Genomic DNA, 22,352 nt, shown 5'->3' with positions numbered 1-22,352 from the left:
ACTTGCCTTGATCCTCTCTTCAAATGTGTTTAAAACGTCTTTTTTAAACCAGAAGTTGGAGTTCTGTTGGTATCAATCTGCATGATGATGTGCTCAGCATGTACCAACACAGCACTATTAACTGATAAGCATACTGTATTTGCTAGATGCAGGGAAAAACATTAACTACTCTGAAACTTAAGCTTATATCAAATGAGAGATTATTTAGCAATTCACATCGATCTTTTCTGGTCACATTAATTTGATTCACTGATTTTGTGATAGCATATAAAACTGAGTGATCATTTATCCTTTTCTTGCAGTTTTTATGTCTAGAGGTTAATTTTGGTTATCTTACCTTGCTTTAAATGCCTTGGCTTAATTAAAAAAAAAAAAAAAAAAAAGGCTTGCAAGGCGCTGAAAACAACAGCTAATACAAGTTAAATATGTGTATTAAGACCAGAATTCATTACATTCTTACCACTTTTATGGTAAAAGCACATGAAACAAAGTTTGTGTATTGTCTTGAGAGTAAAACTTAATAAGATCAGAGACTGCTCAGTAGCTGTTATTGTTATGAAGCTCAGCTGATGTTTGGGTGATGTATTTTCTAAGTTATTCTGGCTTGGATGTTATTTTGGGCAGACTGTGTAGTTTTCATGAAACTGTGTAGTTCACATGAAACAAAGTTTCATGATTAGTCAAAGCTGCAGCAGCTTGCTTAGCCTTCACTTCTCCATTATTTGTGGACCTTACTATAGGAAAGAACCTGAACTTTGGTACTCAAATAGCGCGATTTACCCAGAGGCTGAGAGCACATTAACATCTGCCTTTTTCTTACGTGTTTTACAACCATTTCAATGTAATTTGTAACTTCCTAAGTCCAACAGTTAAACATTTTTTTCTGTCTCATTCAGTTAGATCTTGTTGATGGGTATTGCAAAAATGAGTATGCCATGCTTTTAAAAGTCTGCTGCCATTAAAATGTAGGTGAATTGTATACCACAATATACAGTTCAGTATATAGTTACAGAACTGATTTGGAATTAGCATGTGTGTTTATTAGAAACATTTAAGTTGGTATTGAAGAATGGATCTGACAGACCTTGAATATTTTGGAAGGCAGAGAGTAATGAGAGTTTATTCATTTGCCTTTGTCTGGGATGTGAGGGTGCAGACAAGCACTTTTCAGTTTTGCTTGGTGATCTCTAATTTTGGCAGTTGTAATTACTATATTGACCAGCCAATACGGGGAGATCATATTTCTTATAAACAGGAAGTATGCACTCTACCCAGTAATAAAGTTTAAATCCTTTCAGAAGCAAAGACTAATCGGCCATGGTTCCTTTATAGTGGGGAAAGGAGGCTTCTCCATAGGGAGCTGAAGTTAGGTCCTGGAAATGGAGAGGCCTCTGGAGAAGTCCATCTCTCTTCGCGAGTTAAGGACTTAATGCAGATTTTTGTGTTTGGAGCTCCCATAATTGTGTTGGAATTCAGTTTCCTTGTAAGTTCCAATCATTACCCATTGAAAGTCTTCAGCTTTCTCTTCTAACCAGCTGTCTTGAGATAAAAAAAAATCATTCTGTGAACAGTCAGTACACTGTATGTGTATATTGACTCAAAAGAGCTGTGTTATGCAGGACTTGAAATTCAAATCATTTACAGAATGAAGAAAAGTGCAAACCTGATTACTACTCCTTGTGAAAACAAGACAGTCGAACATGATCATTGCTTTAGTACCTTATGTTTCTTCAGATTTGTAGGCCCATAGTGAAAAAGTGTAAGTAAAAGTGCCACATGAGCAATGCAGTGTTGTACCTCTATTAGTAGGTCAGCAGAGAAGGCAGAGGAGAAAAAAGAATCTGCTGAGCTTGCAGATAAACCAAGAAACCACGTGGAGCTGGGTTATGGTGTGATGCTTAGTGATTGCTGCTTCAGTCTTCTTCCTGTTAAGGAAGAAGGAAAATAATTTTTATATGTAGTATAATGTACGGTTGATCAATGTCTGCATTTCAGTAGCCGCAGAAACTTCTGATCAAACATTGTAAACAGCAATAAAAAGGTACATATTTTCAGGCAGTATGTTGTGAGATGAAACACTGGCAATAATGTCTGTGGTTAAAAAGCTTTTCTTGTATTTCAGAGTGCTGCAGCCACTGCAGCTACGTTGGCTCTCCCTGCTGGTGTTACTCCTGTTCAGCAGATACTTACAAATTCAGGTAACTGTCTTAACATTGAGATCCAACAATGGTTTTACTCCCTGCTATATATTGTTAAAAAGCAGAACCTGGGAATCCACCCTTACAAGGTAGTGCAGTCTCTTCACTAGACTCCTGGACTGTTGCTCACTCTCTTACTAGTCTTACGAACTTGGTGGTTCTGACCTAACAGTGGTGTGGGTTAGAGTCTGCTCAAGTTTTCCCCACTTTTTAGAGAAGTGCATGAAGCAAGAAGACAGGCATTGCTGTCTCTCCCCTTTGCGTATTTCTGAGCTTTGTGATGCATGATCTGAACACAGATACTAGGCTGCTTATAAAAGAGCAGAATCACTTCATCTGTGATTTCGGATGAGGAGTGTCTTAAGGTTTGTCATGCCTGCTAAGCACACACAGTGGAATTTCTAATTTTGCTGGCAATGCTAATTTTATTTTAGATTTATCATTTTTAAATACTGTCATGCTGTACATTTAGAATATAATTAAATGTTGCTTTTATGAACAGCATATCTGATGCTTCATGTACTTTTGTATTACGCTGGTTTTGTAAGCTTGATTCTAGATCTGTTCTGCGTGGAGAGTAAAGGAAGATCTGAGAAAGCTCATTTTCTAGAACCAGTTCCTGCTTTTGCCAGAGTGATTCATCTAGTCTGCTCAGAATCACCTGGGACTTAACCTCCCTGCTTTAAACATTTGAATGTTTAATGGATATGTAGTTGAAATAAAATTTAAATGTATAGCTGTTCTAGAAATGCAAATCTTTTCAATTTTTAAGGAAGCACGTATGTTTGTCATAGCATAGAATAATCTGTGGCTCACATTTGTTACTTTTGTTATGGTCATAATTTTTTTCTTCAGTTACAAATATTTATAGTATGTTTTCTTAAACAAGGGGCTAGGGTAGTCCTTTCTTTCAGATACAGTTAGTTATTTTAGTAAATAGGGCTTTGCATTTTGCTGTGGAGAGAGAACAGGAAATAAAATAAGTCTTTGAGGGAAATGTATGAAGTTCAGGATTATCTAATTTAATTTCTTCTCCTCCATTTTTCTGATTAGAAATGTGGAAAGCTAATGTTGGAATATATCTCGGCTCCTGCTTTTCGGAGTTGGAGGCCATCTCCAAAGGTGTGGGAGTCTTAGACATATTTTGTGAAGTAAGGAAAGGTATAAAATGATAAAGCTATAGGATAGTAAAAGAAAATCGAGTACAGGCATTATGGGAACAGAAAGGAGAGGTGGATAATAAGTGTAAGGATAGATTTTTTTTTTTTTCAAAGAGGCAACTGCGTGATAATATTGCAAAGAAAGTTATGCATAGAGGAATTTCTTGTAATGTGGTAATTGGAGGGAAAGAATCTGAGGAAAGGACATCACCTAACAGGACCCTGGAAATACCACAGTGTTAGTAGTGGATAGAATTTTTGTGGTGTGAATACCTGTATTCCTGTTTCGGTATATGTTCATTTCTCTTTCTGTCTGTAAAATCTGTCTTTTGAAACATGAGGTATGTTCATAAGTGGGAGCTAATATTTAAAATACTGTCCTGAGTTAAAGGATTAGACTTTGGCTTGCATATGTAAATTTATTTTTGGATTGCAAACCTCACAATTGTATTTAGACTGTAAACGACCCTATTCTTTGTTTCCGACACAGCTGCTGTAGCATAGTATCTTTTCACTGGTGAAAGTGAAACGTAAATGCTCTCCTTTAATTGTCATTGATGTTCTTGCAGGAAACAAGCTTCTAAACTAAGATAATTTTAGAAGTGAATTTCTACATTTGATTAACTTGATATTTATTTTATTACAGGCCAGATCCTTCAAGTAGTTAGAACTGCAAATGGAGCTCAGTATATCATTCAACCACAGCAATCAGTTGTTCTACAGCAGCAGGTCATACCGCAAATGCAGCCTGGTGGAGTACAAGCACCTGTTATACAGCAGGTAAGGAAAAATTTTTGAACAGGTACTCTTGAAAGAAAAAACATTATGGTAATCACTAAAGAGGCTGGCATTTTTGTGGGCAAATTGAAATAGAACACAAAGTCAGAAATGGTATATTTAAAAAAAAAAATTGTGTTAAGAAGTGTGTTTTTTAAAAATGAACAATTTTGAAATATCATTTTCAATGTCACTTTTATTCTTGCCAAATTGTGACTGGGTGCAGTTTAAAATTTCTTTTGTGCGTCCCCTGATGGCAATTATATTATGTGCGTAATCCTAGTCTGTATACTTTTAAAAATGTGTTTATCAGTTAAAATGATTCTATGTCACATAACATATAGAAGAAAATACCTAAAACAATCACACACATCCCCCTTGGTTATTTTAGTAGTGAATATAGTATGTTTTATGAGCATTTTTGTTCAGCTACAAGGTCAACTGCGTGTCCAGACTGCGTAAGCATTGAATTTAGTATTGTGTCACGGTTCTGCAGTTTAAGTACGAGTAACAATTTGTAGAGAGTTCAAAGTTAAATGTTTTATAGAGAAGCTTTAAAAATAATCTTTTACTTGAATTTAAAGATTTCCTCTGCTGTGCTTGGAACTCAGGTGTGGTGGTAGTGCTAGCATTTTAGAATGCAAAGATAGTAGGTTTTCTTAGATTTAGCAATGCAAAGTGCAAAAAACGAACATTGAATAGTGAAAGAAGGTATGTTACTGAAGATTATATTATGTATCTGATACAGGTGGAAAATTTGTAACTCTTGTTATCTAATTAGCGCAGGTCAGATTGGTATGCTTTAATTGTTTTCTGTGAGTAAGTGATGTGGTAGTCTATGTTAGCAGCCACAGTACTTGCAATGATATTCCATCAGGTTTTGGCTCCTATCCCTGGAGGGATTTCCCAGCAGACAGGAGTGATTATTCAGCCTCAGCAGATCCTGTTTACAGGAAATAAAACACAAGTCATACCTACAACAGTGGCTGCCCCTACACCTGCTCAAGCACAGATTCCTGCAGCTGGTCAGCAGCAACCACAACAACAACAGGCACAACCACAAGCACCACTTGTTCTCCAAGTTGACGGAGCAGGGGACACATCATCTGAAGAAGAAGAAGATGAGGAAGAAGACTATGATGATGATGAAGAGGAAGACAAAGAAAAAGATGGGGGGGAAGATGGCCAAGTTGAAGAGGTAAACTTAACATTATTTCAGAAGACTGGCGCATGCTTGTGTTTCATATTAATTTTTTTGTGATATTTGAAAGAAAACTATGCTTCAAATAATATTCTATTCCAATAATTTTGAGACTATAACTTTTATCCTTGTACTTCAAGTTCTTTATTTCCCATATTGAAGTTGTGGAAACTGTGTGTATCAGCAAAGCACCTTGAAATGCAGCTGAGGAAGGTGGGGGACACAGCAAAAACTGTTAATTGTCATGAATGACCTTTTAAAGACTTCAGCAGTAATATTTATGATGTTATGGAGAGGTCAGCTATGAAATTACGACACCTTCATATGCAAACAGAAATAGTCAACTCCACTTAGGACCGAGTGCATATAAAAGCAAGATGTTAGGAAGACTGACAAAAAGGAGAGCATATATTTAATTCACTGAGGGGACCAATAGATGTGATCTGACCTGTATCTCTCTGATAGTCCGTTACTTTCTGTTACGCTAGAACAAGCCTGACAACTCAAATTTGATTATAAAGTACATTCTAGAAACACATCTAATTTAACAAAATCAGGAGAGAGGAGCAGGAGTGAATATTCTTTGTAACTTGTTGCATTCTTAAAAATATGTGCTTAATTTAGACTTTGAATTTGCGTTTCAGACTTGAGCCAGTGGTTCTTACTAAGTTTTGGTGTGTTGCACCAAAAAGCCCCACAAGAATAAGAAATTAAAAAAAAAAGGGGGGGGGGATATACTAATAAGCTAAAAGTACTGTTAGTTCGGTCTCTGACAGGAAACTTGGTGCTCCCTAAATCTATGTGTAAAATGCATTTTGAACTGTCAGATCACTTCCACAGTTCTCTGCAGCCTTTCCAGTTTTTTTAAGATTCCATTTAAAATGCCAATATGAGGAGCATATGTAGCATTTCACAGTCTGTACCACCCATGCAGTATATGCAGGTAAAACTTCTAACTTTTATCAAGGAGTTAAATTGGGTTTTCTGTAGTGCATCTACAGTGGTGTCTAACAGTGTTTTTCTGTTACAACTTACAGGTTGGGTTCATATCACTTTTCCATTGTATTGATCAGCATTGATGTCACTTTGAATGTTTTAATAGTTGCCTTATTAAGCGTAGGTCATCATGCTTAAATATTAAGTGTTCTTTAATAGTGCCTTAATGCTAGCATTCTTGTGGAAATTTTTTTATATGCCAAGGCTTTATTATCAGCATGCCGGAGATCTCCTGTTATTTTTGCTACCTTTATTCATCAGCAGTTACCTAATGAGTGGACCAGTTCCTTAAAGCTTTTGAAGTCACTTAAATATAGCATTACTTTGGAAGGAGTTAGGACCTCTAGTACTCCTTTTACTTCTCTCCCTAGCATCTCCCCTGTTTAGCTTATATATTCGGGAGTAGATGGGAAGATGAGGATTATACAGAAGACTTTAGAAAAGTTGTTTTGCATTTATTAGACATTGTTTTAGCTTTTGAAATGTTTGTTATTTACATGAGATTAAAAAAACAACAAAATTTCTGCTGGAACAGAGTTAGCAGAAAGAGAAAGAAATGAAAGTAATTTTTAAGGGACATGAAAATACATTCTAGAAGGTCTGGAGAAGTTATTTTGTATGTATCTATGCAAGATCATCTTAAAGCATCTTTTTTTGCCCTCCTGTAAAAACTTTCTGCATGTGTTGAGGTCCGTTTCTGTTTGTGGTATGTCAAATGTGAGTAAGTCATGGAGTCCCTATTTTTAATGGCATATAGGGAGTGACGGGACTAATGTCGCCTTTCCACTGCTTAAATGCTTTAGAAGAATTAAAATCTGCATAATTATAAATTTTTTTGTAAAGGCAAATTGCAAGGGCCAGAACATTTACAATAAAAGAGCAAGAATGGTTGTGGTGACAAAAGGCTGCAGTGCCCAGAATCTGGCCTGGACACTGAAGTTCCAGACTAAAATTGGTAAGGACATCTTCTCAGGGTGGAGGGCAGGAAGGAAGCGTATGTACATCAGCCCTCTGCTGGAAAGCCTAATATTCCCCTCCTCAAATGCATTTTAGGTCCTGTAGTTCAAAGACAAGACTGTAGCCTCATGTGAGTAATCAAAGTAATAGCTCTGATCTTACTAAACAGCATATCTTTTGCACATCTTTCTTTCAGGAGCCTCTTAACAGTGAAGATGATGTGAGTGATGAGGAAGGACAAGAACTGTTTGATACGGAAAATGTTGTTGTGTGCCAGTATGATAAGGTAATCTCTACAGAACAAAATCGGAGAATTCTACTTTCTCTGTTGTTCTTCCTATCAAGTCATAATTTTTAAGTAATACCTTTGTGACTGTTAAGTACAGGTAGATCTGTCAAGATTATAATGTGAATGGTAATATAAGAATTAGCTATTGTTTGTTTTTAAAACAGGTTTGTGTGACATGTTTGTACTAAACTAGGTAATGAGTAAAGCTTAGAAAAATTTGGCTGCATTGTCTTAATCATGTCTTTTTGTGGCCTTTAACAAAAGGTCAGTCCTTTGGGCTCAGGAGAAGTGAACTATTATAAGTTTGTACATTTGCTGTGGCCATGAGTGGAAGATGTAATCATGATTTAGACTTGTGGAAAACTGTTCCTTGATCACTAAAAATATCTCTTCTTGATGATAGAATAATTATTGGAGGAGAAGGTTCTTTCTGTGCTATGCATTCTTTACAGAAATGGCAATGTAGAATGCTTTTGCTTATTTTGCTTTAAGTTCTGCTGAACTGTCTTGCCCCTCTATAATGACTAATTTCTTCTTGCATATTTGCCCTGGAATATGCAAGGATTCATCCATGTCTGGAATTGTTTTAAATGCGTCTAGAGGATATCAGACACCTTTTTACTGAGGTAGTACGCAGAAAGATTATTCAGTATGGATTTTTTTTCTTTCCTATGCCAGATTAATTGGACTATGATGAATAAGGATCCTTTTTAAAGCAGAAAAAAGCTGTAAACTAAGCTTGTTGAATAAAAACTCCTACATTGCAAAGAATGGCTTGGTTAGAAAATCCTCAGTTATGCCCAGACTCTGCTTAGACTTGTCATCAGATTCAACAGAGAAGTTAAGACAGAGGAAAGTGGTATCAGTATCTACATCCCAGCCATCTGTCTCCTCCAGACTGTAATACAAAACTGTTAGTTTCGAGACAGTTGGTGACGATAGTGAGGGACCTCAGAATAGCAGTCAGAAAAGCTTGTTGCTAAAGCTGAGCAACAGGAACTACTCTGAAATCCTCACCCTCTTAAAAGTTAAGAATGTGAACTCAGTAGGGAACAGCGTCCATTGTTAACCTCTAGGGCCACATGCTCTGAAAGGACTTCATCACTTATCAAACAACTGTTGTTCAGTTTGTTGCTATAAAATACACAGGATCAGTTCAGTTGTTCTGAGCTAAGTTCCCTCTTTCACAGTGTCCTGCATCAGCTGATGGTGGGTGCCTCTGGAACAATGAGACAAGGGCAAACAGGTAGCAATGCTCATGTAGAGCATTTTACCATCCTTCTGTGAACTGTCTCTTGAGTGAGAGATAGTGGCTTTGTATCTAATGGCCAGCAGAGGATTTTTTCCTTAATTTGTCAGAAATTAATTTGATTATTTTTTGAATCTTTGTAAACTTTGTCTTATGACAAGAAGTTTCATAAATGAATTATGTGATGTGTGGATGATTTCCCAGTTTTTAACCTATTAGTTTCATATGATACTTCCTAGTTCTTTATTTAGACAGGTGGTTCCTCTTTGCTTTCTTGGTGCCTTTTATGATATAGCAGACCATCATAACCCTCCTCAGTCATCTCTCTGAAATCAGAGCTACACTTTGCTTGGTTGTTACTCATACAGCTGTCCAAACATTTGATTATTCTTGCTTTTATTCTTCAGATCTGTTTCATTCTTCTGTATCTTACTTGATACAGGTAGATAAGGTTGAGGGAGGATCAGAGCCATTCGTAACACAGGTGAACCTTCAATTTATTAAGTGGTGTAGTAGTGTTCTGCAGTAGTTCGTGTGTGCTTTTGACCTGACTGAACACAGAGCTGATGTTCTCATGGAAAAGTCTTAGAACATTGGGATCTCATTCCTGACTTGTAATTGTCAACTCGAACCCATCGTTTTTTCTATCCGTGTAAGTTGGAATTGTTTTTTCCATCGTTACTACCTTCATATGCATTGAATGCCACCATTGTTTTATTACACAATGTGTTAGGGCAGTAACATCGTTCTGCAGCTCTTCAGTAACTGTTCTTTTGTATCATCAGTGACTTTTTGTCATTTTCCAGATGATTTGTGAATTCTTAAACCATGCAGACTCCAGCCAGCACAAATCTTTTCTGGAATGGTCTCATTTCACTGTAAAAACAGTGTTCTTACCTTTTTTTCCCATCTTTAATCAGTTACTTAGTCATCTGAGGACCTTCCTTCTTACTTCATGGCAGTGCACATGCTTCCAATGAGGGATTTTTGTTGAATGCCATTTGGAAGGGCAAGTAGAGTATATAAGCCAGACCTTTCCTTGTTCATTTATTTACTGTTGCCACTGACTTTTCAGCTTAAAGTGAGCACAGACCAAACAATAGTACTAATAATAGATTGAGTGCTATGGTCATATCTATTCTGGTGCTACTCGACTGTTTATTTCTACAGCACTAGTAGTAGATGATAAGACTTCCCATCCTTGATGGAAACTGAAAAATTGCAATGGGATTTCCTTGTTTTTATGTCTTTTGTAAAATTTTCTTAACTTTTTTAGATCACCTAGTTACATTTTTATGATTTATCTGCAAAAATTTATGATAATCTTTTCTGTTTTGGGCAGCATTTCAGTTTTCTGAAAGATCTTTTTTTTCTTTGAATATCTTGTTGTCGTGCTGCTTAATTGTACTGGTGGTCTTTGCTCTTTCTGATGCCCATTTTGATAGGTGGCAGGTATTTTTCTGCTCTATGCTTACAGTGGGGGGGGGTGGTGGGGTTTATTTTTTTATTTTTGTGTGTGTTGGGTTTTGTTGGTTGGTTGGGTTTTTTTAGTTTTTTGCAAAATTTACTCTTCTACCTTTAGACTGAATTTAGTTCGGTTTCCTTTAGTTTTAAATTAAACATAAGAACGTAAATTTAGTTAAACACTCTTCTAGTGGATTTATTGACTTATTACCCCTGGGAAAATGTTTGTCTTACATAGTTGCTGTTAGTTCTGGTGACATTTTGTAACTTAAGCCCTTCACACTGTCTTGAACCAAGAAAAGGATTGTGTGTTTTGTGGGTTCCTGACAGCTTCTTCATGAAGTAGGACTTGACTGTATAGTGTCTAAAACAGCCTCAGTGCTGCACATTGGTGTTTACTCAGTAGGCATAAGGTAATTGAAGTCTTCCAACACTACAAGTATTCCTTGTCCTTGTATCTTCTCTGATCTCCTTCACCACATTGGTCAACCTGCTTCCTATAGTCAGGTAGTATTTGTTTGGGAATGGGCATGAAGAAAGAAGAGTTACTTCTGTATGGAATATTTCTGTAAAGTGAATATGAATAAAACTGTTGTTTTATTCTTTGTTTTATCCTGTGTCAACAGGAATATCCATTAGAATCTGAAAATCCATCATGTCACAGGCTCCCCTTATACGGACTCCCTGGGGAGCAAGAATGGAATGAATGTGTGTGTCGTGTTCTGCCCGCCCCCCCCCCCCCCCCCCCCCCATCCTGGTATTTCTTGGGTTGTTGCAAATAGCTGGACTGATCTCCCATCTTAATCTTACAAATTTCTTTTAAACAAAGCCTTAAAAGGGCCAATATTTTAACTGGAAAGACTGTAGTTGAATTTGAAGCTTCATGCCATCATCCCCAATACTGCACATGTCACTTTTCTCACTTGACAGTTTACGATGAGAATTGGAATGTAAATCATATACAGTGACTCACTGTTGAGGAGAAATTACAGAATACAAGACTAGTCATATATTCTGTGTCAGCTTGTGCATTTTGTACCATAGAGATTTTCAGACTGAAAACCTTGTAAATAATCCAGTTGCCTTTTAACCAAAACTTAACTTTTGGAAACCCAGAGTCAAACTCTAATATTAGAAGTAGAAAGTTGATTAGGCCTGCTATCTATCTGTAGATAACATAATCAAACTAGTTTTCATGCAGAATGGAGTTTAGACAAGAGATGCAAATAACAAAACTTAAGTGTTTGACCCTTTTAGGGCTGGTTCAAAATGTTAGTCTTTCTGTTACAGTGGTTGAAATGGGGATTTCTGGCTTTCAAGTGGAGTTTTGTGGCTATCGTAATCAAAGATAATTTAATCAAATTAAAGCAGCACAAGTGGATATGTCTCTCTTCTTCCTTTCCAACCATCTCTAAAAATGTGCTATACGCTTTGGATTTTGGAATGCCTCTGTGCTTGCATGGTTTTGTGACAGTTGCTGTCCCTGGTTTAAAAAGTGAAAACGGAAAATACTGCTATATGCGTAATGCGTTTTTGTTTTTCATAGCAAAATACAGAATTGATTTTCAAGATATTTGTAGTAATTTAGTAATGTATGTCTAATAGTTATTTTTCATTTTTTCTTGCCCCTATAATTTAGTAATAGTTCAACTTTTTCCCCTGTTTTAGATTCATAGAAGTAAAAACAAATGGAAATTTCATCTCAAAGATGGCATCATGAATCTTAACGGGAGAGATTATGTATTTTCCAAAGCCATTGGGGACGCAGAATGGTGAAGTTTTAAAAGACAAAAAAACTCCCTGTAAAAGGAAAAAAAATCAAAAGCAGGAAGGTTGAGACTTGGACGTATACTCCAATCGAAATGTCTATCTGCACATCAGAAACAAACAATAAACAAAAGTATTGGAACAAAGGTCGAATGTGGCAACAAAGACACTACTTCAGATGAGCAAGCCATGGACTGTAGCACCTATAGCATTGTCTGGGAGCTGGTTTTGTGTGTTAGGAATATCTTAATTATCAATTCTACATACAGGTACCTACAGCTGGTATTTAGCATGTAAGGCTTTGTCACCCCACCCCCCCCCTTTTCTTCCCTTGATTTAAGATTTTAAAATACTTCTTCCACTGATTGAAGGAACTCTTCCCTTTGATAGATTATTAATCTGAAAATGCTTATTGTGTGTACAAATCTTTGCTTTGAACACTTCCTTTTGGTAGTGAGGATGGTCAGAATGTTACTTAAACTGCGTGCAAGCTTTGTACAGAAGGGTAAGAATTAAGGTGTTAAATTTTAAATAACTTGTATAAGGAAAATATTTTTAATTCTGATATGCTCATTAATTATTATATCTATTTGTTGTTTCCAATTCAGTTCCCCATAAACAGGTTGTTGTTTCTAGCAGTTACGAAATGGTAAAATGATCATTTATATTTCAAAATTATTTTAATTTCATGTAGGTGATACCTTTTATTTAGGGCTGTATTTTTTAAATACTAAGCACCTGTAGCTCCCCCCACGAAAGTCAGATTGCTTAACTTGTTAATTATATTCTTGCTGTTTGGTGGTGGTTCAGCATCACTGAACTGAAACGAATAATATAGTTTCCATTGATGTTTTAAAAAGGCTTTGGAGACCTCTTGAATCAAATGTGTAGGTAATGGCATAATAGATGCATTCCTTCACCTGCTTACTACATATATAGTCCAGACATCCAAAAATAATTCAACAGACCACTAGAATGGCTAAGTTTTTAATACAGAAAATCACATTAAAAATCTAACATCCTGGCTGCAACTCTGTTAAACAAAGATCCGCTTTACTAAAAAGTATAGCCATAAGTTACCTGCAGCAGTTAATCTCTCTAAAGTTTCCAGGTGGCATGTAATTTCATGAAGAGAGCTGCACAGCTTTGAGAACACAAATTTTGTTAAGAGTATCTTTAGACTGTCTTGGTAACAGAAAATCAAGCAGTTGGATGCACTAAACCTTGTGTAGTCACTTTTTCACTTGCCTTTTCCAGAGGTGTGGTTTTGTGGTGTGGGGCTTTTTGGGGGTGGGGTTTTTTTGTTTGTTTCTTTTTTTTTTTTTTTTTTTTTTTTGGTGAAAAGCAACAAGGTTGCTCCCTGCTCCTTCCCTTCGTCTCCTGAGAAGTGAACGCCTTTTCTTCACGCATAGGTTATTTTTGCAAATCCTCCTTTCGGAAATATAGTTACTTTTGAATGAGGAGAGGGAATGGGCATTATACTTCAGAAACTGTTGAGGAAGAAATGTTCATGTGGCTCACCATTTCAAAAAAATTTTAAGTTTCATTGGGTGCTTGGAAAGATAATGAAAAAAGGACACAGCAAAGATAATTTTAACTAAATTGGGGAAGACTTTCAGAAGCAGACATTTGAACCATGATTTCTGACCTTTTTTTGCTTGAGAATGTTAAATAATGTTTAAAAAGTTTCAAAGTCACAAGTGTATTTTAGCAGTAATAACAACTGCTCTAATTTTCATTCTGTCTGATTTACTTGCCTCCAAGTGCATTCATAGTCTCAGTAGTACGTAGAAAACTCAAAACGCATTGTAAAGAGGGTTTTTTTGCTGTGATTTTGTACACCTGTGCTCTCATTGATACAGACTAAAACTGCCTGTAGGCTATGTCTAGAGCCATATGGTTGTTAGTAAGCCATCTACATACATAAGCTTTATGAAAAGTTAATTGATGTTTTTTCTAATTCATTCTTAAGTAATGGAATCGTCATTTAGAGTACATTTTTGGCTTGGGCCTTCAAGGTGTCTCAAACTGATTGGTGTTTGCTTTCTTCTGAACAAAGCAGGTATTTTATTTTTATTATTTTACCACTGTTGACACATCTATGTACAACTGCAATGAAACCAGTAATGTACCAACTAATTCCTTCCCTCACCTTTTCCATGTCTGTTATCAGTAAGTCTTAAGTAGTGGACTTCAGAAAAATTCCCACAACGCTGCACAGGCAAACCAATAAAAGGAAGAAAAATCCCGTTAGCTATAGATTCCTGTTTATACTACTGCAACCCAGATTACTTGTACAACACTTTGTTTTCATACATCATAGTGATTTTTTTCACCCACGTACATATACTAGAAGCTGCATAGCCTTTTTATTTATTTTTAAGGGATAGCAGAACTTTAAAGGTAACTTAAGCTTAGCCTGTTCTGAAGGATGTTAGAAGCTTTCTGAACTTGCACAGTCTCTTGCAAGCGAATTGTATGGTATGCTTTTCAGATAAGAAGTTTTGTTTTCAGATACAAATACCTGTGAAGTTTTCAGAAAGCCAGTCAAACATGAACATACCAAACTGTGCTCTTATTGCTACATCAAGTGTTCCTTCTTTTAAATCAAAAAGCATGTTTTAATTTCATTTTATTGTAGCAGCTTGCTGTAAGAATGTAGTTTGCTTAATTTTATTATTGTACTTGAATTTTTAATCATGGTTTTAACAATGTAACTGAACAGACCATTTCATTAGGTTCCAAAGAAACCATTCCTTTCAGAGGGCAAGGGATTCCCGTGTTCATTGTTCATAAATGTTTGCCCCCTCCCCCCCGCCCCCTTGAAAATAGGTTTTTTGGTTGCATTTTTTTTCCCCATTTAAATAGTTCAGTATTATGGAAACAATTAATGATCTCAAGAGGGCTTATGTTAAAATTTGCACAGATAATGGAGCACCTTTTTATGATGGAAAAAATGGGGAAAGATAACTTCATAATTATAACCATGATGGCTGATGGAAACTTGTAGAGCAACTGGGCAAAATTGGGAGTCTTGTGCCTTTTCAGTTTGCAGAATACCTGTTTTGCCAGTATGACAATTTTTTTTTTTTTTTTTTGGTTCCTGAGAGAGTAAATTTCTTGCAGTGCTTCAATCAGAAAAACAACTTTTTTGCTCTAATTCTGTTGGGTTTTAGTGTGTGCAATCATTTTAAAACATCTAAGTTGAAAACAAATTGAAATATGTTTTCTGTTAAGGAGGTAATAGAGAATTTAGTCACATAAGGAACTTTATATTGGACTATTTAAATAAAATATGTTTTTATTCCCCCTCAGTTGCTGGTTAGTGACAAGATTTCTTTGAGGCTTCATATTCTTTGTCCCTGCATTGTACTCACAAGTTGCATTTGAAGATCATTCAGTTTCCTAAACACGATTAAAAGTCATAATTGTGGTCCAAGTTTATTTCCAAGAATATGATATGTGATTCTGAAGCACAGTTTCTAGAAAAGAACAAAGAACATGTTGTGTCATGTAACAGATTTTTTTTAATAGATGTTTTTTCTATTTCTGCTGCACAATTAAGAGTGTTAAAGTAAACTTCATTGAGTCTGTGAAAATAATTCCACCGCTTGACAGTTAGCAGTAATTATGTCACCACATAACACTACCAGAGTAAATTTTTTTAATTCCAGTGAAGGAGTTAGAGACCTTGTTAACTAAAGTTCATTTTGATTCAATCTCTTCAATTTGTAAAAGCTCCTTTAAAAACAATAAAGCCCCCCAAAACTTCCCCCGAAGCAAAAACTTCCTAATAGAACGCAATAAGATATCCAGGAAGTGAACAGTGGTTTTAGGATAACACACACTGGATTGATACTGGGCTGCCTTACACAGCATCGTGGGGTTTACTGTGTGCCACCCCACCCACGCACCCCCAACTGAAATTAGAGTTCTTTTCAGACCTTGAGATTAGTGACTATACAAGATGAAGAAACTTGCATATTGTTATATACTGGTGTCTGCCATTTAAAGTCTTGTTTTCCCATTGCTGTGATTGGTTGGGAAATGTGTAAAAACCAGTCCGTTGGTTTCCCTGTTGTCTACTTTTCAGGCAGTTCATGCAGTGTGTCTTTTAATTATTTTTTGGTGGATTAGACATTGTGGAACAAAAGGAGCTTTTTTTAACAGGAAGAACTACCTTGGGTTAGCTATATGTACAGTCATCCAATGAGACATGTTCCAGAGTGCATAGGGTACCAATAGATTACGGAGTGGGGGAATATCCTTTTTTGCTGTTCTGAGCTACTATTGTCAACTGCTGTTGTACATATACTGTTATGTGTAAGGGGGTAAATATATTTATTATGTTTGTAAAATTCATTCTGTACAATTGCAGATCAAGGTTGCTCCTCTGTGATATACAGGATATTATGTTTCAAAGGCCATGCTTGGAATACAATTAGAGAACTTAGTATTTTGATGTACTAAGACCTATTTTAAGTTTAATATTTTGCCTTTGCAAAAACTTTAATTAAAGATGTTATTTAAAAATGTTTGCCACTTCATTTACTATCTTGCATGTGCTTTTGTTTAATATATGAGGCTTAATGACTATTATGTAATAACACTGAAGATTCTGAATTTATTTTCACCACATGCAGGTAACTTCACTGTCACCTACTTGTTGAGTTTGCCTTGCGGACTTTGCATTTATCATCATCATAATGTTATAAAAAAATTTACATTTTAATCTCGAGGCCAGACTTCCATACTTATTTAAGAATTTTGTCCCTGTGGTAACTTGAGACTTGGGTCTTCAGACAAGATTGGTTGAGTAACTTGGTGTGCCATCTGGATGTTAGTCCTGTAAACGGAAATGCAAGACAATATTGTAAGTAGTAAAATACAGAGTTCTTGGATGACAGCTGGCTGATCATAAAGGTTTCATCTTCATCAGTGAAACTGATTTGACAGAATTGCTTTCTAGTGTAAGCAGGTGACACTTTTTAGTTCCTGGCTAAAAGTAGTATCTTGAGACACGACTTGTGCTTTGTTTTTAAACTTAAATTTTGAACTTGCAATTCTAAATATAATTGGAAAGAATGTAAGCTATAGGCTATACTGCCTGTGTGGGGGGTTGTATTTTGGAATGCGGTTATTTTGAAGTGATCTTTTAGCTATAGTGGTGTAAATGTATAGCAAAACAAGAATCATAAGGAGTGGTGGTTTTTTTTCTAATACTCAAAGGGTCTTTTTCCCTAATACTTTTCTTTCCCTCCAGCCCTCAACAGTTGGGCAAGTCTAAAAAAAAACTACTGCTTTTCCCGTAAAATTTGCCTTGCTTGTCATCTTGAAAAGGATTCGGAGATGATTCTGGATAAATAGCTATCAGAAATTACGATGGTTTTCTAAAAGAGATCATTGCTGTCTGAGCTTGCATACTGTGTAAGAAAAAAACAGCTTGGAAAAATGGCCTGTTGTTCTGGCCAAAATACTTTCAAAAGGAGCCTAAAAAGAGGAGGGAAAGCAGAATGCTGACAAATTAGTAGCAAACTCAAGTTAAAACACAAAGATGGATTTCATCCCTGTAAGGGAGGATGAAAACATTATAATTGTGAATGTTAAATTGTGCTCTCCTAGCTGTGCATGAGCAAAGTATTTCAAGGATGGTTTTTGGGCAAAATCAAGTATATTTAAAAATACCTGATTTTTTTTCATATCAGTTTGATTTCTTTGTGGCTTTATTATTTTAATTGAAGAGGTATGAGAGGATAAGAATCTTGGGATATTAGCATAGCTTTCAGTGTATCCCCATGTAGTTTCAACTACACATCATTCTTTACAACTTGTCTTAAACTGTATTGGCTTTGGAGTTCGTGTTTTGTTTTGTTTTTTTTTCTAACCCGGACTTTTGTTTGTAAAATACTCTGTTGAAGACTGAAGGTCTTGCTGCTTGTTTTCAGAGCAGACTGTCACACTCTTTTCAAACTATTTTTTTCACCGTTAATGGGATTATGCCAAAACCACTCTAATCCTTTCAGATGTAACGACATCTATAGTACAGTCAAATGAACTGCAGTTGAACTACTTTTAACCTTCAGTATGGATATGTAACATTCAGAAGCTTGTTTTTATGAGGTTTTTTTTCTTCAGAGCGAAGACTTCCCCAATTATTTTTGTGTGAAATGCCTGTGCAATTGTATCTTTTTACATAGTATAAATGTGCATGTCCTTGCGTGACCTGAAAGAGGGTTATCTGAAATAATGAGGTAATATGGAGAGAGAATAAATAATTGAAAATAGTACTTTGCATTACAAATGATACTGAGTTGCCCATTCACTGCCATAGGTCAGAAACCTCTCTCTGAAGATGGATATTGGTGAGCTGGTATTTTAAAATGCCTTTTAGCAATAACTGTTTTAAAAAATACATAGCTGGGTGTATTTGGTTTACACTTCTAGGTTTTGTTTTCATTTTTATTTCAGTTTTGTAAACAAAAAGTTACTGAAATTGAAAACAGCAAGTGTTTAATTTGGATAAGTATATTTCAGTAACAAATCCAAAACAAAGACTATCATTAAATTGTAAAAATAAAAAAGAATTTTGTAACACAAAAAATGTGTTACATATGGACGCGTGATTCTGTCAAGGTCGAAATGCTTTTCCTTTGCTAGAAGAACCAAATGAAGCAGAACTGCACTGTGGACACCCCTCTAGATGCCCAGAACAGAAGAAATGTTTGAATCCCAAGAGAGTTGGGATGCTGCTTTACAAGTGCTGGAACTGGCAGGATTTAATGCCAAGGTAAAGAAAAACCATTCCTAGCTGGTGATGGAGAAAACGGTTTGGACTAGCAAAATAGGGAAGGCAGTCTTTTGCCAAACCACCTGGCTTCCTGATTTTTCCAAAGGCTTACTCCCATCTCTCCTAGGAATCCTGTGGCAAGGTCCCTGCAGATAGGGCTCCTCGTGTGTCCTGCCATACCAGTGTCCGAGGATTTCGTACAGACCTTTCCCCTCGGAGGAACAACTGCCTGACTCCAGGTGGGCTGTCCGGATTCAACAGGTAATGTATTCTGGGAAACGGAGTGTTCTGGGGAGCGCAGCAGTTCGAACAAGGGTGTATCACAGAATTCACCCTGTGGAAATTCTGCTTGTAGGTTTTGCTCTGTCTTGGGTTGCCTTTTTTTCAGAAAACTCACACTTATGCAGGATGGAAGCTCTTTCCTTCTGAGCTTACCTCGTTTGGGCTTTTAACAAAGACAAAGCGTTAGTGCTGGGAATAATATTTCTGACATACTATTTTTGTGGACTGAATTTGTCTGTCTGATTTTAATAAGTAGTTTTAATCTTAAAACATTAAAGCAGCATCTAGTAAAATTCCGTGTATGTGTAGAGAGTTGACGAATGGCTTGATAAGTGTGGTGATAATGCCGATGTTAAAAATTGGTTAGCTAAAGAAGAAATATATTCACATCACAGACACTTCTGCACATACCACTTGAAGTTGGTTTTGGGAGGGGGCAGAGGGAAAGTGGAGCAGTTCTTAATTGTAGCAGATCAAGTTGCTGTTAATGTTTATTCAGAATACCTTTTGGCTTTCATTTTCTGTCCTAAGTCACTGTCATATCCTTAAACAGCTTTGTAATTTCTCCCTGAGGTTGCTGTGTATGTGTTGCCACGTAACTTAAATAACTTTAGCTAATAGGTGGAAAATGTAAAGTACTTCATCAAATAGAGCATGGGGTTTCTTCCATAGCAGAGAAAGGAGATGTAAAGACAATCTGGAAAGATGAAACTGAGAGAGCACAGAGGATAAAGATAAAAGAAGGTAGCCAGCCTTTTAAAAAAAAAAAAAAAAAAATCTCTTTCAACAACATACTTAGTTGTTGAAAGAGAAGTGTATGTAAGGAATAAAAAAAACTTCTTTTTTTTTTTTTCCTGGACTTTTCATGGGAAGGTGCATCTGCCAGTGTGTGAGCCACCCCTCCTAATTGCCTTTTATCAAAATATACTTCTTGCTGCTTTAGACCGACATATTATTGCTGGGTTTAATTGGAAATCTGTAGCTGGCTAAGAAAGAATTGATCTGTTGTTTCCACAGCTCCCTCTAGGCAGCAGCAGTAATCCACTTATGATTTTGGGAATTCTTTCACTACAGTCAAACTGAAACCAGCATTGTACGTGCAGCACAAATACAACGTTCATGCTGATTGGTATTTCAGTGCTATCATGCATATGCCAGTTAGCAACGAGCCGTGGAGAAGACGGACATTCAGACAGTGCCTCAAAATTTGCAGTGGGAAGTTTTTTGTTAAAACCCGTGTTACTGCTTGGATTTGATTTGTTGCAGCTTTGCCTTCACAAAAGACAGGGAGTGCTGTCATTTTTCTTCACTTTTCAAAGAAAAGCTGCTGTCATTTCAGCTGAAGCTGTTCAGCTGTAAGACAGCCAGCATGGGTTTGGCAGTGTAGCCAGTTACCAGTCTCAGTGTTTGCAACAGGAAGGTTCTTCTTGGCAGCAAAGTAGGTCTTATAAAAAGTATCACAGTATATGTGCAAGTAACAATCCAACAATTCCAATCACTTTGTAATGACTGTTTAGTGAGCTCCTAGATATGGGTTGTGAATGAAGTTGATGTTCGCAACAGATTTCATTCCTTAAAAGAGAGAAGAAAAACAGAGAACCCAGAGGAGACTTCTCATCACAGCTGTGTAGTGAATAGCCGAGAACCAAAAGGAGTGTGCTCCTCCTCCTAACTAATTAAGAAAGCTTCATGAGCTTCAGCCGAACTGCACAGATGTGCAACAGTAAGGATATGACTTTAGATGGCCACACATACAAGGCTTGGCATTGCATATATCAGGACAGCACAGAAAGCTCTTACCCAAAAAGTAGGGTAAGATTCAAGTTGATTCATATTAATCCTGCAGAAGTTAAGCTCTTGGAAGGAGTAAGTTCAGGATGGCCCTAGTGAGGTCCAAGTCCTGTGCTACAGTTGATGAGACTTTTCCATGTTTTGGAATAGTTACCCAATATTTTCAGGGTGGAAAATAAGGACAGGCAGCTACAAAAATCACAAATTTCCACAGGATTGGTATCCTGTCTAATCTGAGAACCTGATAATCTGAGGTACTGTGGCAACTCATACCAATGTGTGTGCATGAGGGGGCAAGTGTGGGATGGGGATAGAAAGTTAGAACTGATGGGTTCCGCTGATGAAACGCTCTGCATATTGACCTTATAGAGCATCCATTTGTTCACTTTCACATCATGATTTCTAGTCGCCCAAAAATAAGTCGGGTCAGATGGAAGTGACTAAAGAGATCAAAAGTATTTCAGCTTTATGCAGATGTATTATTGAACCAGTGTGAATTCTAGGTTGATGATAGTGTCAGAATCTCTCGGTGTGTGTCACTAAGACCTCTTAACCATCTTCTGTTCCAGGGCGTGATGATGGCCCTTCAACACCTTGTGCCTTAGCCCACAAAGCCTACATCAAAGTGCAGTATAACGTCATATGTTTTCAGAATCTCTACCAAGGAGGGGGAGAGTGCGTAACAGAAAGGCATGATATCCAACTAGTTTTGTGCCTCACCCTGTCCAATTTTAACTGCAACCCAGAAACCATTTGATTGCTGAGTGTTTTTAGAGTGAGGATACCTGGCATCTGTTAGAAAAACAATACAGATTATGCTGCTATTACTCATCAGCCTGCCCAAACAGCCTGAAAGGGAGGATTTGGTTCATTTTAACACATAAGCATAGGAAGTCTGCTCAAATCAAACCACTTTTTAAGTAGTTTTTTTGGTACAGATTTCCCAAAGACTATGCTGTGAGCATTAATATTTAAATTATCCAGCAAGAAAGGAAATGAAAGTGTATTTCATTTATGTTAATAAACCAAAATGCTATGGTAGTGATTTGAAATTTACCTTTTATTACGTGCGCTATTTTCAAATTCCAGGATATCATAGCAGGGTGTGCTTTCCTTTGACTACAGCTGACCTGTTGCAGATGGTGTCATCTAGAACAGATGCCTACTCCATTAAAAAACCCCACATCTCTCTATAGGTGGGGAGAGAGGAAACTAGCAGAGGTCAGCTATAGCCAGTTTAAATTCAATTGCTCAGAGAAAGTTCCAGGTCCTCATAACTAAGGCTCCAGCTCAACTTTACAGTTTTTTTTCTACGGTGTCTGAGAATGAAGAAATCTTTCATAGTGTATATATTACCACCAAATTATGCAAATAGAATCACAAAAGTTTATGCAGAGAAAATAATGGCTTTCTCTGCCACCCTGAAACAGGACT

At 36.7% G+C, this 22,352-nt stretch overlaps 1 protein-coding gene across 2 annotated transcripts in view; it reads left to right on the top strand.

The window, feature by feature from the left end:
• GTF2A1 (general transcription factor IIA subunit 1) overlaps positions 1 to 17,068 on the top strand; it is a 30,032-nt gene extending 12,964 nt beyond the window's left edge. The window contains exons 5-10 of one of the 2 annotated variants that reach the window (XM_075503375.1): positions 2,123 to 2,198; positions 4,005 to 4,138; positions 5,013 to 5,333; positions 7,486 to 7,575; positions 8,769 to 8,824; positions 11,960 to 17,068. In XM_075503375.1, the coding sequence (XP_075359490.1) occupies positions 2,123 to 2,198; positions 4,005 to 4,138; positions 5,013 to 5,333; positions 7,486 to 7,575; positions 8,769 to 8,824; positions 11,960 to 12,011 (729 nt within the window). In that variant the 3' untranslated portion in view covers positions 12,012 to 17,068. The remainder of the gene's footprint in view (positions 1 to 2,122; positions 2,199 to 4,004; positions 4,139 to 5,012; positions 5,334 to 7,485; positions 7,576 to 8,768; positions 8,825 to 11,959) is intronic. The other variant, XM_075503374.1, reaches the window with a different exon arrangement.
• The last annotated feature ends 5,284 nt before the right edge of the window (positions 17,069 to 22,352 follow it).

The sequence above is a fragment of the Mycteria americana genome, chromosome 5, assembly GCF_035582795.1.
Source record: "Mycteria americana isolate JAX WOST 10 ecotype Jacksonville Zoo and Gardens chromosome 5, USCA_MyAme_1.0, whole genome shotgun sequence".
Lineage (NCBI taxonomy): Eukaryota > Metazoa > Chordata > Aves > Ciconiiformes > Ciconiidae > Mycteria > Mycteria americana.
The sequence above is the reverse complement of the archived record's forward strand: the minus strand, read 5'-3'. Positions and strand labels throughout refer to the sequence as shown.